Source organism: Sceloporus occidentalis, unplaced genomic scaffold (genome assembly GCF_023333645.1).
Source record: "Sceloporus occidentalis isolate IW3139 unplaced genomic scaffold, rSceOcc1.0.p SCAF_19, whole genome shotgun sequence".
Classification (NCBI taxonomy): domain Eukaryota; kingdom Metazoa; phylum Chordata; class Lepidosauria; order Squamata; family Phrynosomatidae; genus Sceloporus; species Sceloporus occidentalis.
Genome location: NW_028316999.1, coordinates 14984926 through 15003801, shown reverse-complemented (window position 1 = coordinate 15003801; position 18876 = coordinate 14984926). Strand labels below are relative to the sequence as shown.

Sequence of the window (18876 nt, the reverse complement as noted above, 5' to 3'; positions counted from 1 at the left end):
TAAAATTAACCCTTAACACCCCATCAACCATTACTGCCCCTAAATTAACCCTAAAGCCCCCATCAACCATAACTGCCCCTAAATTAACCCTAAACACCCCATTAACCATAACTGCCCCTAAATTAACACTAAAGACCCCATCAACCATACCAATTTATTAGGTAATTTATCTGGAGTACATGCAATTAATTTAGGGGCAGTTATGGTTGATGGAGTATTTAAGGTTAATTTCAGGGGCCGTTATAGTTAATGGGGTCTTTAGGGTTAATTTCAGGGGCAGTTATGGTTGATGGGGTGTTTAGGGTTAATTTAGGGGCAGTTATGGTTGATGGGGGCTTTAGGGTTAATTTAGGGGCAGTTATGGTTGATGGGGGCTTTAGGGTTAATTTAGGGGCAGTTATGGTTGATGGGGTATAAGGGTTAATTTTATGCTGATGACTGAGGGTTAATTTAATTAATTTAATAAAGTTAACTGAAGGTGCAGTTATAGGTAAAGGGGGGCAAACTCAGGGGAATCTAAATCCTGGGGGCAGTGTGAACATTATTAATGTATTTATTTATAAAAGTATGGTATCAGTAATAGTCTCTGAATGATTCGAATCTCTGTAAGATTCGGATCCCTGTAAGATCCAGATCCCTGTGAGATTCGAATCATTTGAATCTTCGGATCATTTGAATCTTCGGATCATTCGAATCTTTGAACGAGTCTCTGACTCTATGAGGCATGGTTCCTCTGTGAATTAATGAGCTGTAACCTGACCCCAGAGTCTGTGTCTGAGTGCTCTGCAGATGACTCACTCTAGGATCAGGTTACAGCTGCATGATTCACAGACTGAACTGGCACTGCTACAAATGAATCGTTCAGTCTACTGAACCGATTCATCCGGATCACTAAAAAGAATCGGAGCAAATGAACGATTCGTTCATGATCCGGACATCACTACGCCGCACGCTCCAGCGGGGATGCAGGCTGAGCTTCCGCAGTTTTCGAGTTGCCCGGTGTTGTGAGGACGCAATACTCGACTAGACAGAAAACACATTTATTTGTTTTAAAACACTCTCTCCACAAAAAAAAAATAGCCGCTGTACCGGGGAGAGCGGCGTGTCGGGATTCGTTTATTAAAAGCAGATTAACTATTGCGCGCGGGCTTTGTTACTATTAGCTCTTAATAATACATCTAGAATGCTAGCGGTGTGAGATATTCCGTAGTGTCTGTGGAATGTCAGATCGTTTTGATACACCGATTTGCATTATAAGGGAGTTTAAATAAAAAGTAGAACGTACTTTGTTTATAATTTTATTGTTAACTTATCACCATGGCAACCAATGAAGTGCACCAATCAGCAGAAGCGTTACTTGGGTAGTTTTGTTTATAAAACCACTTTGTACCTTTTGTGACAATGGCTGTTTTAACATTTTTGTTAGCTGTAACTCTCACGATGTGATGGCGCCACATTGCAGGTTACAATAATCAGCCAGCACAAGGAGCATTCCTTAAATGACAAACACCACTACACACAGTCTGCGACAAGTCACCAAAGATAGACAGCCTGATTTTCCGTATAAGGCAGGGAGATGTCCCTGCCGCTGCAACAAAGTCAGGATGTACCTGTACGTCCTAACGGGCTTCTTGCTTCATGTTTTAAGGAAGTACAGGTATGTCTGAAGGACACTCAAGTGGTTAAATTCCCTCACTCTATTAGCCTCTACGGCTTCCAATGTGACACTGTTCCATTTATCTACCGCCCTCTCAGTAAAGTAAAACGTCCTTCATCCTACATCACACCTAAAACACTCTGTACCAAGTTGCTAGCTGTTCCAGAGCATGTCCCTATAGAATCCACTTACTCCTGATGGTAAATTATATTTCACAAGTCACTTCCTTTTTTCTCCTGTAAATTCCATGAAATACAATAAAAGTTATGCACCATAACTATTCGTTCACAGAATTTAGAATCCAGTGGGACAGTACCAACTTGTGACCTGAGTTTTGCTGTCACAGGTAATTCCTCCAATATTCCACCTATAGGGGATTGTAATGCCAAAGATAAAACATATTTTGTCACACACCCCAGGAAATTAAGTACAAAGTTTCATACAAAAAATTTGTTCAGGGGAGTGGCCTACCAATCATCCAAGATGGATGTGTGGTTAACTGGATTCGCTGCATATATCAAACAGCTACAAACCAACAAAGAAAAAGAATCGCAAAGAAACAACTATAAAACGCAAATCTATCCGGCTAATAAGACATCGATTCCATGCATACCAAGCACGGCAAGTGGACAGAGAAACCAGTGGCCTTCTTCACCAAAGTTGGCTCACAAAGGTCTTCCCCTAATTCCAACACATTGAATGATGAAGCAGTCCATCCCATCTCTGGAAAAATACAGCCCCTAGGTAAACACACATTACATATAGAAGACAAGATGGATGAATACAGTGAAGCCCACAATACCCTTGGAAGAAGACTATGAACAATTAAAAAAAAAATGGGGAGTCTAAAACACTGACAAATGCCACAACAACATATGAATACGTGGTATCAACAAATTTATTCAAACGCAACAACTACCTTCCTACCTCAAATAATTGACCCAGATCAGACCTAGAATAGCACCTACAGGCTTCCAAAGCTCAATACTATGCCACCCACTACCCCCAGACACATTATCACCAGATTACGCTTCCACAACACTAAAGAAGAAATAAGGGGGACACCAGAGGGGGGTTTGTTGAAACTTGAGGTTCCTAGGGCCTCTGTCTTAAGTTTTTGTATGATCAACCTTTATACGAGTGGATGATTAGGAAGAAAACAAGGAAAACAAGATGTTAAGACAACACATATCTTAAAGAGGTGAAACATTTTATTGATATAAGTCAGCATGTTAAATGTATCTTTTGTTGTGTTTTAGAATGTCCATAACTTTCTTCCTTCCACATGCACAATACAACTTTTCATCATAGGATAAATGGATGCCTGCATTTTTCCTGATATTTCATGTATTCCATGTTGTCCTTAAATTAAACATTTTGAAAAAAAAACATATTGTTGCTGCCTTTTACCAAAATGTATACAATTTAAGAAATGATCTGGACCTATAACATTCAGATTTAAACAATATCTGCACATTTTTAAACAGCATAGTCCTACCTACAGTCCCACAACCAGAAGCCACCCAACTTGTTGATCCCATTACCCTGAAAGAGGTCCACCTAGCCATCTCCACTCTCAAGCCACACCAGGCCCTGGGCCGGAGAGCTTTACAAACCAATACTACTCCACGTTTAAGGATATTCTGACCTCACAGATGAGAAAAGTGTTCAACCAAATGTTTACCCTGACCAACCCATCACAGTCGCCCCCTCCACTCATGCAGCTTCTGGACTCCTATGGATCAATATACTATTATAAAAATAATACCTCAAAATCTCAAACGCTACCCATCAACTTTCCACAAAGACAAATCGTAGATTTTAAAACAACTCACCAAATATAAGCAAACTTCAATGAAATTTGACCCAAAATAAAACAAGCAATACAAATCTGGACAAAGTTTGAGATCTCCTGGCAAATATCGGCGGAAAAATGGCAGCTCTTCCCAGACTCAAGTATCTTTTTTTTAACTCTGCCGATACAAATCCCTACAGGAACCCTCAAACTATATCAATGCACTTTTAACTCATTTGGCAAAGAAAAGGCACAGAATAGCTGCTAATATACTTCATCTACCAAAAAAGGAGGTGGCCTAGCGCTACCAAACGTAACACTATACTCCAAAGATCTAGTAATAGCACAACTTCTCTTAGCAACTCCCTTATGGGTTGAGTTGGAATCTGTCTTCTCTGCACACTACCACCTCCTGGATCTGATATGTCACCCCTCTACATACCCCCCTCAAATCTTCTCTCTCCTACCAAGTACCCTTTGGTCTCTTAAAATATGGAGAAACACCACAGCTACCATTATCCGCTACTCTGTGTTCAATATGCACCTGTGACTGCTATCCTATCTAACTCCGGACCTTGATATGCCTAAATGGAAAACAAAAGGCATCCTGATGATCGCCAGCTTCCAACCAAGGTTTTCATTTCTATATCTGAGTATGAAAAACATAATGGGAACAATACCTTTGATACTCTGCCCACAACAAAAGTAGACATCTTCTACTGTTATGACCAATCTGTAACCTACCTGCTAAGCTTCCATATCTACTCCAATGGAGGAATGGAGCAAAGCCTGCACAAATCACACTGGTGTCTCATGATGCAGTAACCACATCGGAAGAGACAGGAACATACTGATCAGGTATGTAAATGCTAAATCATAAACCCTCCCAATATTGGTCAGAGTAGACTTCTTCAGACTTAAATGTGGTTTTCTTTCAGAATGTTTTGGCAGTTTACTTAAAACGTTTTCCTCCTTTCTGTTCTCCATATTACTACTATCTCTTCTTTTCTCTTCTAAAACGTTTTTCCCCAGCAGCTTTCCTCCTTCTATATTACCTTTTTTCTCCCTCACCCTGACCCATGTACCCTGACTTTTTCATATCTCTCTGCCCCTTATTCTTGCTTATACTTCTTTCCTCTTATTTTCTTAAACACTTTTCTTCTTGTGTTTTCTTCTTTTCTCTTAACCTTTAAGGCATATTTTTTCTAACATTAACCTATTAACCTTTTTTCATTCTCTCGTACACTCTCGCTTTTTAATTATTTTGTCCCTTAACTTATACCCTTTTGTGATTTAACACTTCTACTATTATTCAAGGGCGTAGTAGAAGTATTATTAAACACTCATCTATAGACACCAGACTTGTTTCTTTGCCTCAGAAATCTCATGGTGCTGCCACAGCCACAAGGGATTCTGGGTAAGCGCATGCAAATAAGGTCAACAACGATCACCTTTTGCCTCCATATCCACTTTATACTATTATTCTATTAACCAGGGAAAGCAAAGTGTAAGTATATTGTGAGCCACCAGAGCGCAGTGTCATATAGTTATAGAAGACTTAAAACCAACAGTGTAAAAACAGCAGGCTGTATCAGACAAAAGAACTGGAATCATGCTAATTCCATTCTTGTTATTCTTCTGATTTTTCTTCTGTTCACTTACTTTCCATTTCGTTAAATTATGGAAATAAATTATTATTTTCAAGAGCACCTGACAGCATTTTTTCCTACATCTAAAACTTTTGCACAGTACATCACTGCCACAATATTCATATTATACTTTGAAATATAAACCATAGACCTGATAGATAGCTTTGATTCCAAAGACCTTTCAACATGCACAATGGTGCATGTTTTCCACCATTAGACACAGAGAATATACTGACCGCCTCTGAGACACCTTAAGAAATTGACTATAAAGTAACCGCTGAACAATTACATTCTGAGTTAATGGTCAGATATAATCAATGAACACCAAGTTGCCAGTCAAGATTCAACATTAACTTAACAAATCCAACTCTGCAAACCATTTTTGGTCCATTCATAATCAAAATGTGCATAAGCAGAGTACTATCATCTAGCACTGATGTCTGCTTTGCAATATCTCTTAATTGATCCACTCATGGGTTAAAATGAGTGAAATGACGTTGTACCAATCTATATCTAGCAGTGTAAGGATAAACAGTGTTACAGAAGATATTGATGGTATCAGTGGTTAACAGATCTTTGCTTCCATTCAATGAAACACTAAGAATAGTGCTGGCCTGCCTGCCCCAGTACAGTGCATAAGCACTTGGCTATTTGCTTAATGGGACACCATCTCCAATGAGACCCGAGAGGTCCCTTTAAATATATTTATGTGGCTTTCCTCTTCCATATTCATTAACTCATCTTACCATGCCTGCTCCAGCTTTGACTTGCCCAATGCCCCGTTTGGGGGTCATACAAGACACTCGTGTGTATGTGCAAAAAGCACTCTTACTGATTTAATTTGGCGCACTTTCCTACTGATTGGCTGCTTCGAGTTCCATGTCCCGATATTGGAGGGGATGGGAAGCTGCAGTTTAGTAGTCTGGGGTACCGGCGTGTCCCCTTAACAATGCACAGGTAGTATAAGAAATTATTATCGGGCTGATAAAAAAAAAAAGATTCCAATGCAATGTGAGTGGGAAAAAAATTAATAAAAATTTGCAGGCAAAATGTCCATGACAAGGCTACCACAATTGCTGTTGTGTGGTACAGATTTGATCTTGAATTTATTGTACAAAATCAACTGAGAAGGCAGCTGAAGTGTTTTAAAAAAAAATGGGTGAAGTTTTCAGCAAATGGGAAAAGTGTATTTTACATCCCAAAGAAGTTTTTATTTGATTCAACAGTTATACTTAAATTACAATAAAAGTTGTGAATTCCAGTTTATTTATACCTGCAAAGCTGGGTTTATGTGTTATTCTGTGGATCCATATCTGCTATGTTTCCATACATTATTTATATATACACCTGCAAATATAGGGTTTCTATGTCTTATTCAGTTAATCTATACATGCATGTTCTGTTTCCATGTGTTGTTTATTTGATCTATACCTGAACTACAGGGATTAAGTAAAAGAGAGGTGTGGCTTAGTGAATGAGGGACAAAGGGACTCAAGGGATGATTCCGGGGGGGGGACCTCTCAATGTCACTGTGTATACACAGAAACAAAGGTTGGAATGCAGCACTCAGTTGTGAGATGGTGCACGAGCCAGGGTACCACCAAGTCCTTCAATAAATCCAAAATAGAGAAGCAGAGGCTCAGCACTGAAATGGTAAGGTGAGTTTATTTCATACAGGGAACGTGAAAGACCTGTGTGTCGAAACAATGCCTGTGTGAAATAAACTCACCTTACCATTTCAGTGCTGAGCCTCTGCTTCTCTATTTTGGACTTAATGTCACAGAGTAGTCAGATGGAGGGAAGACTACACTGACTCTCACAGTCTTCCCCTAATCTACAGTCAGTATGGCTCATATATTTTGTTTTGGTGTGGGAGCGGAGGGAGTGATTGCATGCTAGGGAGCATGGAGCGCGGCCAAAGGAAATGCTTGCCTAGGGTTCAATTTTTCAATATTTAAAAAAATGTTTTTGTTACAAAGATTAGCTGTTTTTTTCCTATATTTAATGTATTAAACGTACATTCTTTTTACCAGTGTTTCAAGTTATATATTATTGTACGTGTTTGCAAAAAGGAGATGGAGAGAAATCTGATGGGGGAAAATGCTGTCCCCCCCCAGATTTTTAGGGGTTCCTACGCCCATGATCCCAGGCCTAGCCCTTAGTATCACACACATACCAAACTACATCTTAACATACATTAAGATTGGGGGGCGTGGCTTGGATGGCAATGGACTAATGTGCATGGTGGTGGAGCTCCTCCAACATTCCTGTACAACTGCTGCATACACCGTTTTACAGGACTTACCTGTGACTTTTTATACTCCACGTCTCGGCAATCTCTACGGGTAAGACAAAAACGTCTTCTCGCAATATTCCTACCTTTTTCGAGTCCAAATCGAAGAGGAAGACACCTTCCCGTGCTTTGCAGGCCATACAAGATGGCGATGAAGATTCTGAGGCCTCACAAGGCCCTGACGTCGGCTTTACCTCTCCTTCTCTGTCGATCGACGATCCTGATAATCAAAACATTACCATCACCGCTATGAAATCTTTGCTGGATCACATGTGGCTGAAGTTTAAACAAGATATGGCGGACGCGCTCTCTGATATTCAGAAAGACCTCCATGAACTTGGTGGACGCACCACCCATCTTGAAGAAAAAATTGAGGAATTTTCCACTGCACACAACACCGTGGTGGATTCCTGCAACTCCCTACAAGCTGAAGTTGATTCTCTTCGCTTGAAACTTAGCGACTTAGAAGACTGCTCCCACCGCAATAACCTGCGTATAAGTGGCATTTCTAAGGACATCGCTTCGGAAGAAGTACTTACCTTCGTAACCACGATAATTCGGTCCATATTGGAACTCCCATTGACGGAGGAGATCAAGATAGATCGCATACACCGGCTCCCTCGACCCAAAACGCTTCAAGGTACCCCGCCGAGAGATGTTATCATGCGTATTCATACAACCTTTCCAAAGATGCTTCCACTCCTCAACCTACCCTTGACTCGATTAACACATACCTGAATTCCGTCTCTCTACCTACTCTTACAGAGGATATGAGTCTGGATGCGCCCATTGATTTAGAGGAAATTCAGGTCGTCACGCGTCAATTAAAGAAAAACTCTGCTCCCAGTCCAGATGGCCTGACTGGTTACTATTATAAACTCTTCTTCCCGATCCTAGGCCCTCACCTCCTTTCTCTTTTCCAATCTTTTATGTCCAAGGGTTGTATTCCGACTGAGAATCTACACGCACATATTGTCACGCTTCCCAAACCAGGCAAAACCCCTGATAGATGTGCAAATTTCAGGCCCATTTCTTTGTTGAACAATGATGTTAAGATTTATGCTAAACTGCTAGCCAATAGACTCTCTTTAATACTCCCCTCTCTCTCTTACATTCTGATCAGGTAGGTTTTGTTAGGCACAGACAAGCAATAGGCAATAATCACAAATTTATTAACCTTACTTGGGAGGCTTCCCGTCACAGAACCCCGTGTCTTTTTATCTCATTCGATGCAGAAAAAGCCTTTGATAGGCTTCACTGGCAGTTTCTTTCGCTGGTCCTTGAGAAATTTGCTTTCTCGCCCTCCTTGATTCTGTCCATTATGGCCCTCTATTCTTCCCCTTCTGCCTCTGTCCAATTTTTTGGTTTTCTGTCCTCTCTGTTTCTGATTTCTAACGGGACGCGCCAGGGTTGTCCGCTTTCCCCTCTACTGTATGTCTTGGCTCTAGAACCTTTGGCCCAGCGCATTCGTTCTGATCCCCTGATTCATGGCTTCCCCAGTCCTGCAGGTGACGACTCCATCCTTGGGTTATTTGCGGATGACATTTTAGCAGCTGTTACTCAACCTTCCATTTCTTTACCGGCACTATTAGATCAATTTACTCACTAATCTGCGGTCTCTTACCACAAACTTAATATACACAAAACGCAAGCAATACCTTTTAATTTACCTGCCCACCTGTCTGCCTCTCTTCAAGCCTTCGTATGATTTTGATTGGAGGTGGGACTACCTATCCTATTTAGGTATCAAACTTCCTAGAACCTTGTCTAAGCTCCATGATTTTAACGTTATTCCGTTATGGAAACACATACTGAACACGATCCAGGGGTGGCGCGCCTTTGACTTTTCTTGGCTTGGACGCATTGCGTCTATAAAAATGATGGTCCTCCCAAAACTGTTATACGTATTTAGAGCAGTCCCGGTCACTATCCCTCATAAATTTCTCCTTCAAATCCAAAGGATGCTCATCGACTTTATCAACCTTAAAGGGCGGTCTAGGATCTCTAGACAGGCTTTCTTCTCCCCTAGATTTAAAGGGGGAATGGGCACCCCTGACATTGTAGCCTATTACAGAGCCACTGTTCTTTCACAGGCGGTTGCCTTCCACTACCGTACTGAGATCCCCCGCTGGGTTGTACTGGAAAACTCCTACCTTCACCCACATTTCGTCTCCCAACTACTATGGCTTCCCAAACGATATCATCCCCCCTCCCTGTTCTCCCACCCACCACACTCTGCACGCTCCATATTTGGTCCCAAGTTGCCAGGACTGTTCCTTCCCTGCACCATATCACTAGGGCTACCCCACTTAACTCGCTGGAATTGCTCATTCCGGACTTACATCTTAGCCCCTGGGGCACTGTCCTCCCTTTGAGACTCGGAGACCTTTTTGACCGTGGCTCCCTACGTCCCTTTTCTGATTTATGTTCCACTTTTCTGTTGCCACCACGGGACTTTTATAAATACTTGCAAATCCGACATTTGTTACAGTCCAGATCCCCTTTTTTCCAGGTTAATATATTCTCCTCCCACCCTTTTATTAAACTGTGCTCCGCTAATGCTCCGCAACGCGGTATGATATCAATCTGTTATGCTTTCCTCCTTTCCGGTCTATGGGAGAATAAACTCCCGCACATGCTGGCCTGGGAAAAAGAATTAGACACCTTGATCCCACTCGAAACCTGGCTTGAGTCTGAGGAAGCTATGAGAGGTGTGACGCATTGTACCAACCATATCGAATTACAAAAAAAGATAACATGTCGATGGTACCTTACACCAAAGCGTCTATCACACATGTTCCCCTCTTGCTCCTCCCTTTGTTGGAAGGGTTGCCAATCCGAGGTTACACTGATGCATGTTTGGTGGTCGTGTCCGCCGATACTCGAGGTTTGCCCTCTATTCGTTATCATTTGGAACGCATCCACATTTTGGAAAAACTTTCCTACCGCAATGACCAATTAATGCCTCTCTATGACAAAATCTGGTCTCCTTGGCCCGAGCTAAGTACTGACACATTTTGGGAGGGTTGATTTTTGCCTTTTTATTGGTCATTTGTTGTGTTTTTCCTTTATTTTTTTTTTATTCCTTTTTATTTATTTTTTTGGCTTCACAATTTTTCTTTTGTGTGTGGGAGTCGTGCCCAATCTCGTTCTCGATCTCTGTCGCCGTTCTTCCCATGTGTATCATGAGCCTAATCAATGTGTCATTCCTCTTACCATTATGTCAGGTAGTTACATTTCTTATGTATGAGGGCTTTGATGTGTACTACTGACCGTTCCCAGATTTCGCGGTCGTTAACCGTTTTTGTTTATGTGTTCATTTCAGACACTATGTTGCCCTGGTTTGACCTTGTATTGGTGCTTCATACGCATCATTTACATTGTATGCTGTTTTTTGGGTTTTTTTTATGTACGAGGGTGCCTACTGTTGTGTACGGTCTGCCTTACTGCATCTCCTATGGTCATTGTTATTGCGATTGTCTGTATTTTGTGCATTGTTCCTGGGAGATATATCTCCTTTTGCTCCCTCCGTGTGTGCGGACTGTATTCCTGTTATTTCTACTTTCGTTCTCACCATTTGTCACTGCAATATTTGTTAATCGTGCCTTTGCATAAAAAAAATAAAAAAATTTAAATTAAAAAAAACAAAACATACATTAAGATTGACAGATCCCATTGTGTCCTCAAGATGACCTAAATCCAGCATAGAAAACCATCACCCTAAATTCCCTATCATAGGGGAGTTACTATTTATGGTCACTGAGGCTGAACCAGAATGAATTTATTGCAGAGATCTGGTATGTAGAAGGTCTGTGTGGCTTACGAGGACTAGCTTAACTTTCCCATTGCCAAACCCCTACATTTGCCCCCAAAGCTCTACATGAGAGGGGATTTTCCTCTCCTGTGTGCTGAAAAATGCCTTTTTTGAGTTTAGAGGAGTTTCCGGAGCATCAAGACATTGCCTGTGTAACAATGCAGTATTTACAAAGGGAATTTTTAGAAATGAAAAGCTAAGCCACAGTAACTGCTGATGGTATTGTGATTGTAAGATGCGCCAACAAAATATGCTCAGGGACAGAGAAATCTGAAACTACTGGCAAGCTGGATGTGTGCCAGGACTCCAGTAGGTATGTCTGAAGATTGTTACTTCTGCAAGACATGAACACTGTAACATACAAATATTTTTCCTTTTTTTGAAATGTTCCTTTCTTAAAGAGACAATAACATTCCCATTAACACGTTTAGATGTTTAGTCCAATTAAATACTGCATGCTGTATGGTGTAGCATAGCGTAGGCTAGCAGGGGAAAGGTGTATATATGTATAAAAGCTATAGATATGTGTTTTTTGTTTGTAAGTACCCATAGATGATGACCTGTGAGAGAATATAAGCTAGTTATATTTAACAAATGGGCTGATCAGGTGGTTTAAGTTCTACTTTGACTATAAAAGGTAACGCACATGCCTTATGCAGAATGAACTGCTTAGTGCCTAGAGGGAGAGGGAAATTCTTGAAGCCAGAGGTTTCTTCCAAAGGGGTTTTTCCCCTCCTGAGTTCTGAAGAATGACTCTGTGAATCCAGAGGGATACCTATATGTGACTTTGTTTGAGGTAAATATTGTGTCTTCTGCTTCCATCCACATATGTCACAATAAAGTTTAATGCGTCATGTTGTCTGCCAGTTATTATTTCAGGACATAGCTCCCATCATCCCAAACTAGCAAAATGGAACCCCTCACCCACCAAAAAATGTCCCTCAATGCATTGGCTTTACAATCAATTCAGCCATATATGACTTTTATCTGGGCCAGCATAGAAGAGGCTTCCTCTTCAGATGTAATTTCAGATATGAGCACTGTACACATGCACAGCATTGTGTTTCTCAGCATTAGCTAAGGTTACTTCTACCCCTTGTGTTGTGGCCGGGTTGAACAATTAACCTAGATGCAACTTATTTAATGGCATTAGCCATGAAGTCGCTGACTGGATAGGGTGCCAGGAGCAGTAAAGGGTTGGGCTAATTCTCAAAGCTGTATTTCTAATTAGAACACTGCGGAATATTAAGAAACAAAAAAAGAAAATAACTGTGACTGTTCCTTTAATTACTAACTTCCGCTCTTTCTGTATGGGTTTAAATTGCGGCGCCATGGCAGCCACAATGTTTACATCCGGCTGGCCGACCCGAGACAGAAGTGCATTCTGGGCAATGTAGTACGTTGACAGTTTTTTGGACCACGCTCGGTGCCACGAGAACTACACTTCCCAGCATTCCGTTGGCGTTGGTATTTTCCTGTGTGAGCGAGACATAGTTAGTGGTTGGCGTTATTAACGCCATATTGTGAGACGAGCTCCAGAGGAAGCGTTTGGCCGTTAGCGGTTGAAGGTTCTGCTATTTGCGATATCCGTCGCCATCCGTCTTGTACGTTGGCTTTACCGATTTACTCGAGGTTTATAACCACATTATAGGTGTCGGCGGCTACTTCGGCTTTGGATTGAAAGGGCAGAACCGGCTGGAAGCGGGAGGATACAGCGCCTGAGGAGAGGCCGGAGGGTTCGCCTTACACAGAGGCAGCAGCGCTTGTTATACACGCGAAAGCCGCTCTCCGGTTGCTTGTCTCAGGGCCTGTACTCTTCTCTTGCCTAGTCATGGCTTGCGGGGCCACCCTGAAAAGGAATATCGACTTCGACTCTCTGCACAGCCCGGGGGCCTCCGCCAAGAGGAGGAGATGTGCCCCGATGTCTCCAAGCAGCTCATCGCCGCAGAAATACCATCGCTTGCAGCCCTCCCCCTTCGGAGAGGTATCTTCCCGGATCACAGCAGGTGGGGCAGTTATTGAGTTTATGGGAGCTGTGTTTTACGTGCTTTTGTTGGTGGTGCATATAGGGCATGTCGGTTGGGGGATGGGGCGATCGGGGCATATATGCCGAGAGGAGCCGTTACTGGGGTATTGTGCGATAGATACCTGTCTGGAGGAATGGGGGGTGGTGGGGCTTAGGAAATCCCACGGGGGGTGGGGGGAGTATGAGAAGCCCAGCGGCTGCATAATACATGGTGAGGTGGGGGAAGGGTTGCCTTGTCACCAGGGCAGCGGTTCACTGAAGGCTGGGCAGTCATTTAACTCCAGCTGTTGTAGCAGCGCTGATTAAACAAGAAAGATCTGAACATCTGGAGAAATTAAAATATGGGTACATCTGCAAACAAAGGTGTACAAGTTCATGCAAACGCTGCTAAAACGTCCTCGCTTCTGATCGGCCATGAATCATCATTTTATAGAAGAGCAGACTTGTCGCCCATCGGCCGAATGTTCTGTACCGGTTCTCGGTCCCTCTGCCCCCCGAGATACTGGGGCGCAAGGAATGAAGCGACTGCCTTGTATTAACCTGGGTAGAAAGTAGTCGGTTCCTGCTCCATAATGTGTCATTGTCCTTGTGCGCAGTTGACATGAGCAGTGGATGCAGCGTTGGGGGATGGGTGTAAAGGGAAAGGTAATTTAACCGTTTCACCAGGGAGTAAGTAAAAGCTACGGCCTCGGTCCCAACTCAAATCTTACTGGTGGCCCTTTGCTTTTTGGGAGTCGGTCTTAACATTGATTTATTTGATCATTTTGTATTTATGAAGGTGGCTAAACCCTACCAACTGATCCTTGTGCCAGAGCTTTTCTATATTCTTCTGAATTTCTTTTGTCTATATCACCCATAATGGCATACATGTATGAATTATATATATATATATATATATATATATATATATATATATATATATATATATATATATATATATATATATGACCATCTAGTGATTGCTACTTGTCTTTAAATTGATACCTTTTAACTGGCCAACATGGCAGAAGAGGTCGTTTCTCCCGGAAGGGTCCTAGATGGTTGATTGATAAAAGTAAATAACGACAATTTAAGACCCAACTGGGCTAATATGGCAAAGATCCATTGAAACATCAGTTGCGATTTTCCTTTGCCTACAGGAGGAGATCATGGTTGCGTTGTTTAGGCTTTTTGCTGATTTGATTTGTGTAAGCCGATCTCACGAAGACGAGCGCACGCATTTACACTGCTCAGAGGAGCTGCCATGTTGTAGTTGACACAGCTGAAAGGATAGCTGACTTGCACAGATGACTATCTCAGTCTTCTGCTGCGAGAAGATCTAGCCGTTGAATGCTCTTCAGTACTTCCATTCTTCAGCAAGTTGGCCCAATCTGAAAATTGTTACATTTTGTGTATTCTATCCTCTTTGGTAAAGCTAATGCCTTTATTGGCTGACAGCTTTTGAGACTGTCTAGGTCTGTTCTGGTATAATATGCCTGAAGAGACCCACATAGTCTTAAAAGCTTGTAACCTCAGCTGGCCAATAGATATCTTTTACCAAATAGACTAAAAATCAGTCACTAAATACTTTGAGACGCAGATCATGCTATTTTCGGTTCTGTTAATGTTTAGCCTTTAGTTTAGTTTTCTTATTAAACGCGTTCTCTCCTATCTATTTTAGAGCAAATTCTGCAGAACATAAAACAAGAATATAAGCGTATGCAGAAGAGAAGACTTTTAGAGAACAGCCTTCAGTCCCCGGAGCCGTGTTGCTCCGCTGAGTTACAGTACAGTCCTTTTGTCTCTGCTGGGCCGAGTGTTCCTGGTGAGTGTGAGAACGTGTGGATAAGAGCCGCTGTATTCTGCGGGGCTGACACCGGGCTCTGTCGTAACAACACAGCATTTTTGTTGTTCTGGGATTGCCGCTCTTCTAGTTAGGTGTTGATACTTTTATTGCCCGAGTACTTGCTGTTAGCCTTTTTTTTTTTTTTTTTTTTTTTTTTTTTGAAGAAACGCAATTTGTTGTTGGACTGGATCTGCACCATTACAAGAGCAGGTGGCAGTTACTAGGGTCGGGTCACTAATAATATTTCAAAAATCCAAATGTATATAGATGTGTCGACCAATCCTACACTTTTGTGACTAAATGTAGCAGTAGAAACTTAATTCTTGGTACTATGGTATGGCCGCTCATCCCAGAACTAATTAATCCAGCAAATGTGCTGATTCAGAATTTTTGCTGGGAACTCTGTTATCTGATGCGCAAATAAGTTGTTGCTATGGAAACTAAAAATAGCGTCTTAAGTTTCTGTGCTATGTCTTTTTATCAGAACATGGTTAGATTTCCCATGATAGTGCAATCAATGGTTTGTGTAAGTGGAACAGGGTCTTTTTAATTCTTCTAAAAAAAATATAATACTGTATTCTTGTAGGGACATCGGCAAGTTCGCCACTTCTGCGGAAGGAGCAGCCATTATTCACGCTGAGACAGGTTGGCTTGATCTGCGAACGTCTTCTGAAAGAACGCGAAGAGAAAGTTCGTGAAGAATATGAAGAAATTCTTTCTGCCAAACTAACAGGTTGGTGTTTCAGGTCTGCTTTGACCGCACAACGTTTAAATTAGTTTTACTCCATTTGTAGAGCTGAAGCCGGCAGTTTGGTTCTCCGGGTTCTTGCTATACTTCCAGCCTTGTCTTATAGAAAGAGATATTAAGTATATCTAGTACCAGAGCACGGTTTATTTTATTTATTTTGTTTTTGCTTCTAGAACAATATGACGCTTTTGTGAAGTTCACACATGATCAGATTCTGCGACGGTATGGAGAACAGCCTGCTAGCTGTGAGTATATTTACCTACTTTGTCTTACACAAAAGTTAACACTCCAAACTTTTAAAGTCGCCCCTAAAATCAACAGAACAAAACAATGACCTTCTAAAGGGGAGGTGGGGGTGTATGTGTAATATATATATTGCACCCGGCTAGGGAGTCTCGTGTTGCGTTTTATTTTTTTGTCAAACTGAGTACTTGTTAGATGGCAATTAAGAGTCTTGTCTGTAGGAATGGTGTGTCCATGCATTAAGGTCATGTATAAAAAAAATAGCACGCTGCTTGCCTGCCATAATTAGAGTCAAAATTGAATGTCTTAAAAGCAACTCCCCTTGTGTTTGTTCTAACACGTGCAAGTAAGCCTGCTAAATAGCTGTCTTTGGCACAGTTGGCAACCTTTTCCACAGTTAGTTGGCAGTGGCTTTACAGACATGAGATCCTGTAGCTTGTCCTCAAGCAAAATGGGTCGCTATTTTTATCGGCCAGTACTAGGGGTTTAAATGCAAGTAAATTAATGAGAACTGTCTGATAAAATCAAATGGCTTGATATTTGGAGCTCATTAGTGCCCATCAAATCCTTCCATCTTCATATTTTGTCGAATATGGGGATTTTCTGACTTTAGTCAAAATGTAGAATTCTCTTCCTTATTGATAATCGCTTGCTTTTTTTTTTACATTTTCCCCACAGATGTTTCATAAGTGACTCCTTTCTTGGCTGCTGTTTTCCTGAATAGCTGTATTGATAGTAAAGAACTGCGACAGAGGAATAACCCCCCCCCCCTCCCCCGTTCTCGGTGAACACAAGTCACTTCAAGCTTTTGTCAGAGACCACCACTCTTATGCTTCAGCAGCCTTTTTTCTTTTTTTGAGTATTCCTGATGTCTGCGTCACCCGGATCTATGCTACCTTGCTTCATCAGTGAAATCTGGCGTCCTTCTTTTTTTTTTTCTTCGTCTTTTTTTAAATTGGATAAAAACTTGTGTTCAGGAATATGCCCTTTTGCTAGATGTGTAAATAAATCAAATTAGGATGACATTCTTGACTGCACTACAAAAAAAAAAAGAGAAATTCCTGGGACTGTTTTAAAGCGACATCAGCATTTGACTGTGGAGGGGTGGGACATATCTGTATTAATGGACTTTTTTTTTTTTTTTTGTGGGGGAGCTATGAATATGTTTGGTGTTTTTTTTGTTTTTTTTTTTTATTTTGTAGTTTTATTTATTCTATTTGTCTTTAACAAACATTTAATGCATTTTTCCATATTTCATTGTTTAACTGCCTTGTAGTACTGGAATTTAGTTGGAAATAATAATAAAAAAAAAAAATAAAAGTCAAAACCCTCCCACTTTTGTTTTTGTTCATCAAAATCCAGTTGTGAAGCAATTTTAGGAAAGCATTTCCTTGCCCTTCTGTGTGGTCAGAACCGTATTTCATTGGGAAAACTTTGGCCTGAACCGTCCTGATGACGTTAAACAAGTTGTGGTCTGGATGTGAGGGGGAGATGGGTTTCTTGTAGAAAAATGGTGGTGGCACAGGACAATGCCTGTATGTAAACCACTATATTTTAAGATGTTTGTTAAATATACACATAAGAGAAATGACAAATGTTAATTCAAAAGGGAAATACATATATATTTTTTTTAAATGCTGGCACTATCCTAAAGATTATATAATTTTTTTTCCTTGTATTTTTGTCACTGCATACTTTATGGACTCTCTGGGGACATTGTTAGAACCAGAGTTTCAGTAGGTGTTTGGGTGGACCCAGTTGCCTAATCTGAGTATTGATTGTAAGATATAGCAATCCATTAGAGATGCAAGCAGGAAATCAAGTGGTATTTGGGGTTCCGGTGTTGTCTTTATATCTACAGGAACATATACAAGACTCTCTGTGGTCTCCTGTAGTGTTGCATGTTAAAGATGTAAGATTAGCATTAAATGACTTCATCTTGTATTTTAATGTTTTTTCCAAGGTCAAATTTTTTATTTTAAGTAGAAGTCAGTTGGCTCTCGGGGGGTGGGGGGGGGGGGGGGGGGGGGGGGGGGGCGATACATCTGAAATACAGAAAACTAACAGTTGTGCGATTTCATTAAACGTGTATTTCAAGTGCCTGCTAGTGATGTATAATGTATATCTTCAAGTGTGTGTGTTAGTTTACTTTCTGCCACTTGAAACACAATGATCTTGGCAGTATTGTTATGGCAACCTATAAACGGGTCCATTTGACAGGAATGTTTAACAGATTGCCAATATAAGACTGCTTTTCAAACAACCCCTGTGTGTTTTCCTTTTATATATTTGGAGAAGCAAGGTGCCTTATTATCCTTATGCTGGGTAAACAGGCATTTTTAAGCAGCTTTCTTCCAAGTACAATGAAGAAAATTGTTGCTGTAAGGCCCACATAAGTTAACAGGAGCAGCCATTTATAAACTATAAAGTGCTAGGTGTTTTAGGGAAAGCTCTAGGCAATCAGCTAGAAGATCCTTAAATGAACCCCATGTTTGTCCAGTGTTCTTCTGATGGGGTCCTGAACGCTCTTCTAGCTGAGGCCTGCAGAGGACTGCAGCTCCATGGATGTCATTCTACGGTCAGGTCTTGCTCTCTTTGGCCAGGTGGACATTCTTGGGAATATTCGCTGTCCTAAACCTTGTTCCACTTGATCAAGTAGCAGCTGACTGTTACACAGAAACAGAACTTGCTGCTTATTTCCCCCTGATGTAAAGACTCCGACCTTAATCGGGGTACTTTATACCCCGTGGATGTTTGAATTGCTGCACTGTATTAAGAGTCTACAGTTTCTGCTGTTATGCTGTTCCCTCTTGTACATTTAAATGT

The 18876-nt window shown here is 41.3% G+C and overlaps 1 protein-coding gene across 1 annotated transcript; it reads left to right on the top strand.

The window, feature by feature from the left end:
* The first annotated feature begins 13039 nt into the window (after positions 1-13039).
* Positions 13040-16739, top strand: LOC149302496 (akirin-2-like). Its single transcript, XM_089482569.1, has 5 exons — positions 13040-13214; positions 14895-15038; positions 15646-15792; positions 15981-16052; positions 16729-16739. The coding sequence occupies exons 1-5, from the start codon at positions 13040-13042 to the stop codon at positions 16737-16739; spliced, it is 549 nt and encodes a 182-aa protein (XP_089338695.1).
* Positions 16740-18876: the final 2137 nt, after the last annotated feature.

Excerpts from the sequence above, each read along its gene's own strand:
- LOC149302496 (XM_089482569.1), top strand. The coding sequence starts at position 13,040 with ATGGCTTGCGGGGCCACCCTGAAAAGGAATATCGACTTCGACTCTCTG. Across the intron at positions 13,215-14,894 it reads ATCTTCCCGGATCACAGCAG|AGCAAATTCTGCAGAACATA; the intron begins GTGGGGCAGTTA and ends TATCTATTTTAG. Across the intron at positions 15,039-15,645 it reads TGCTGGGCCGAGTGTTCCTG|GGACATCGGCAAGTTCGCCA; the intron begins GTGAGTGTGAGA and ends GTATTCTTGTAG.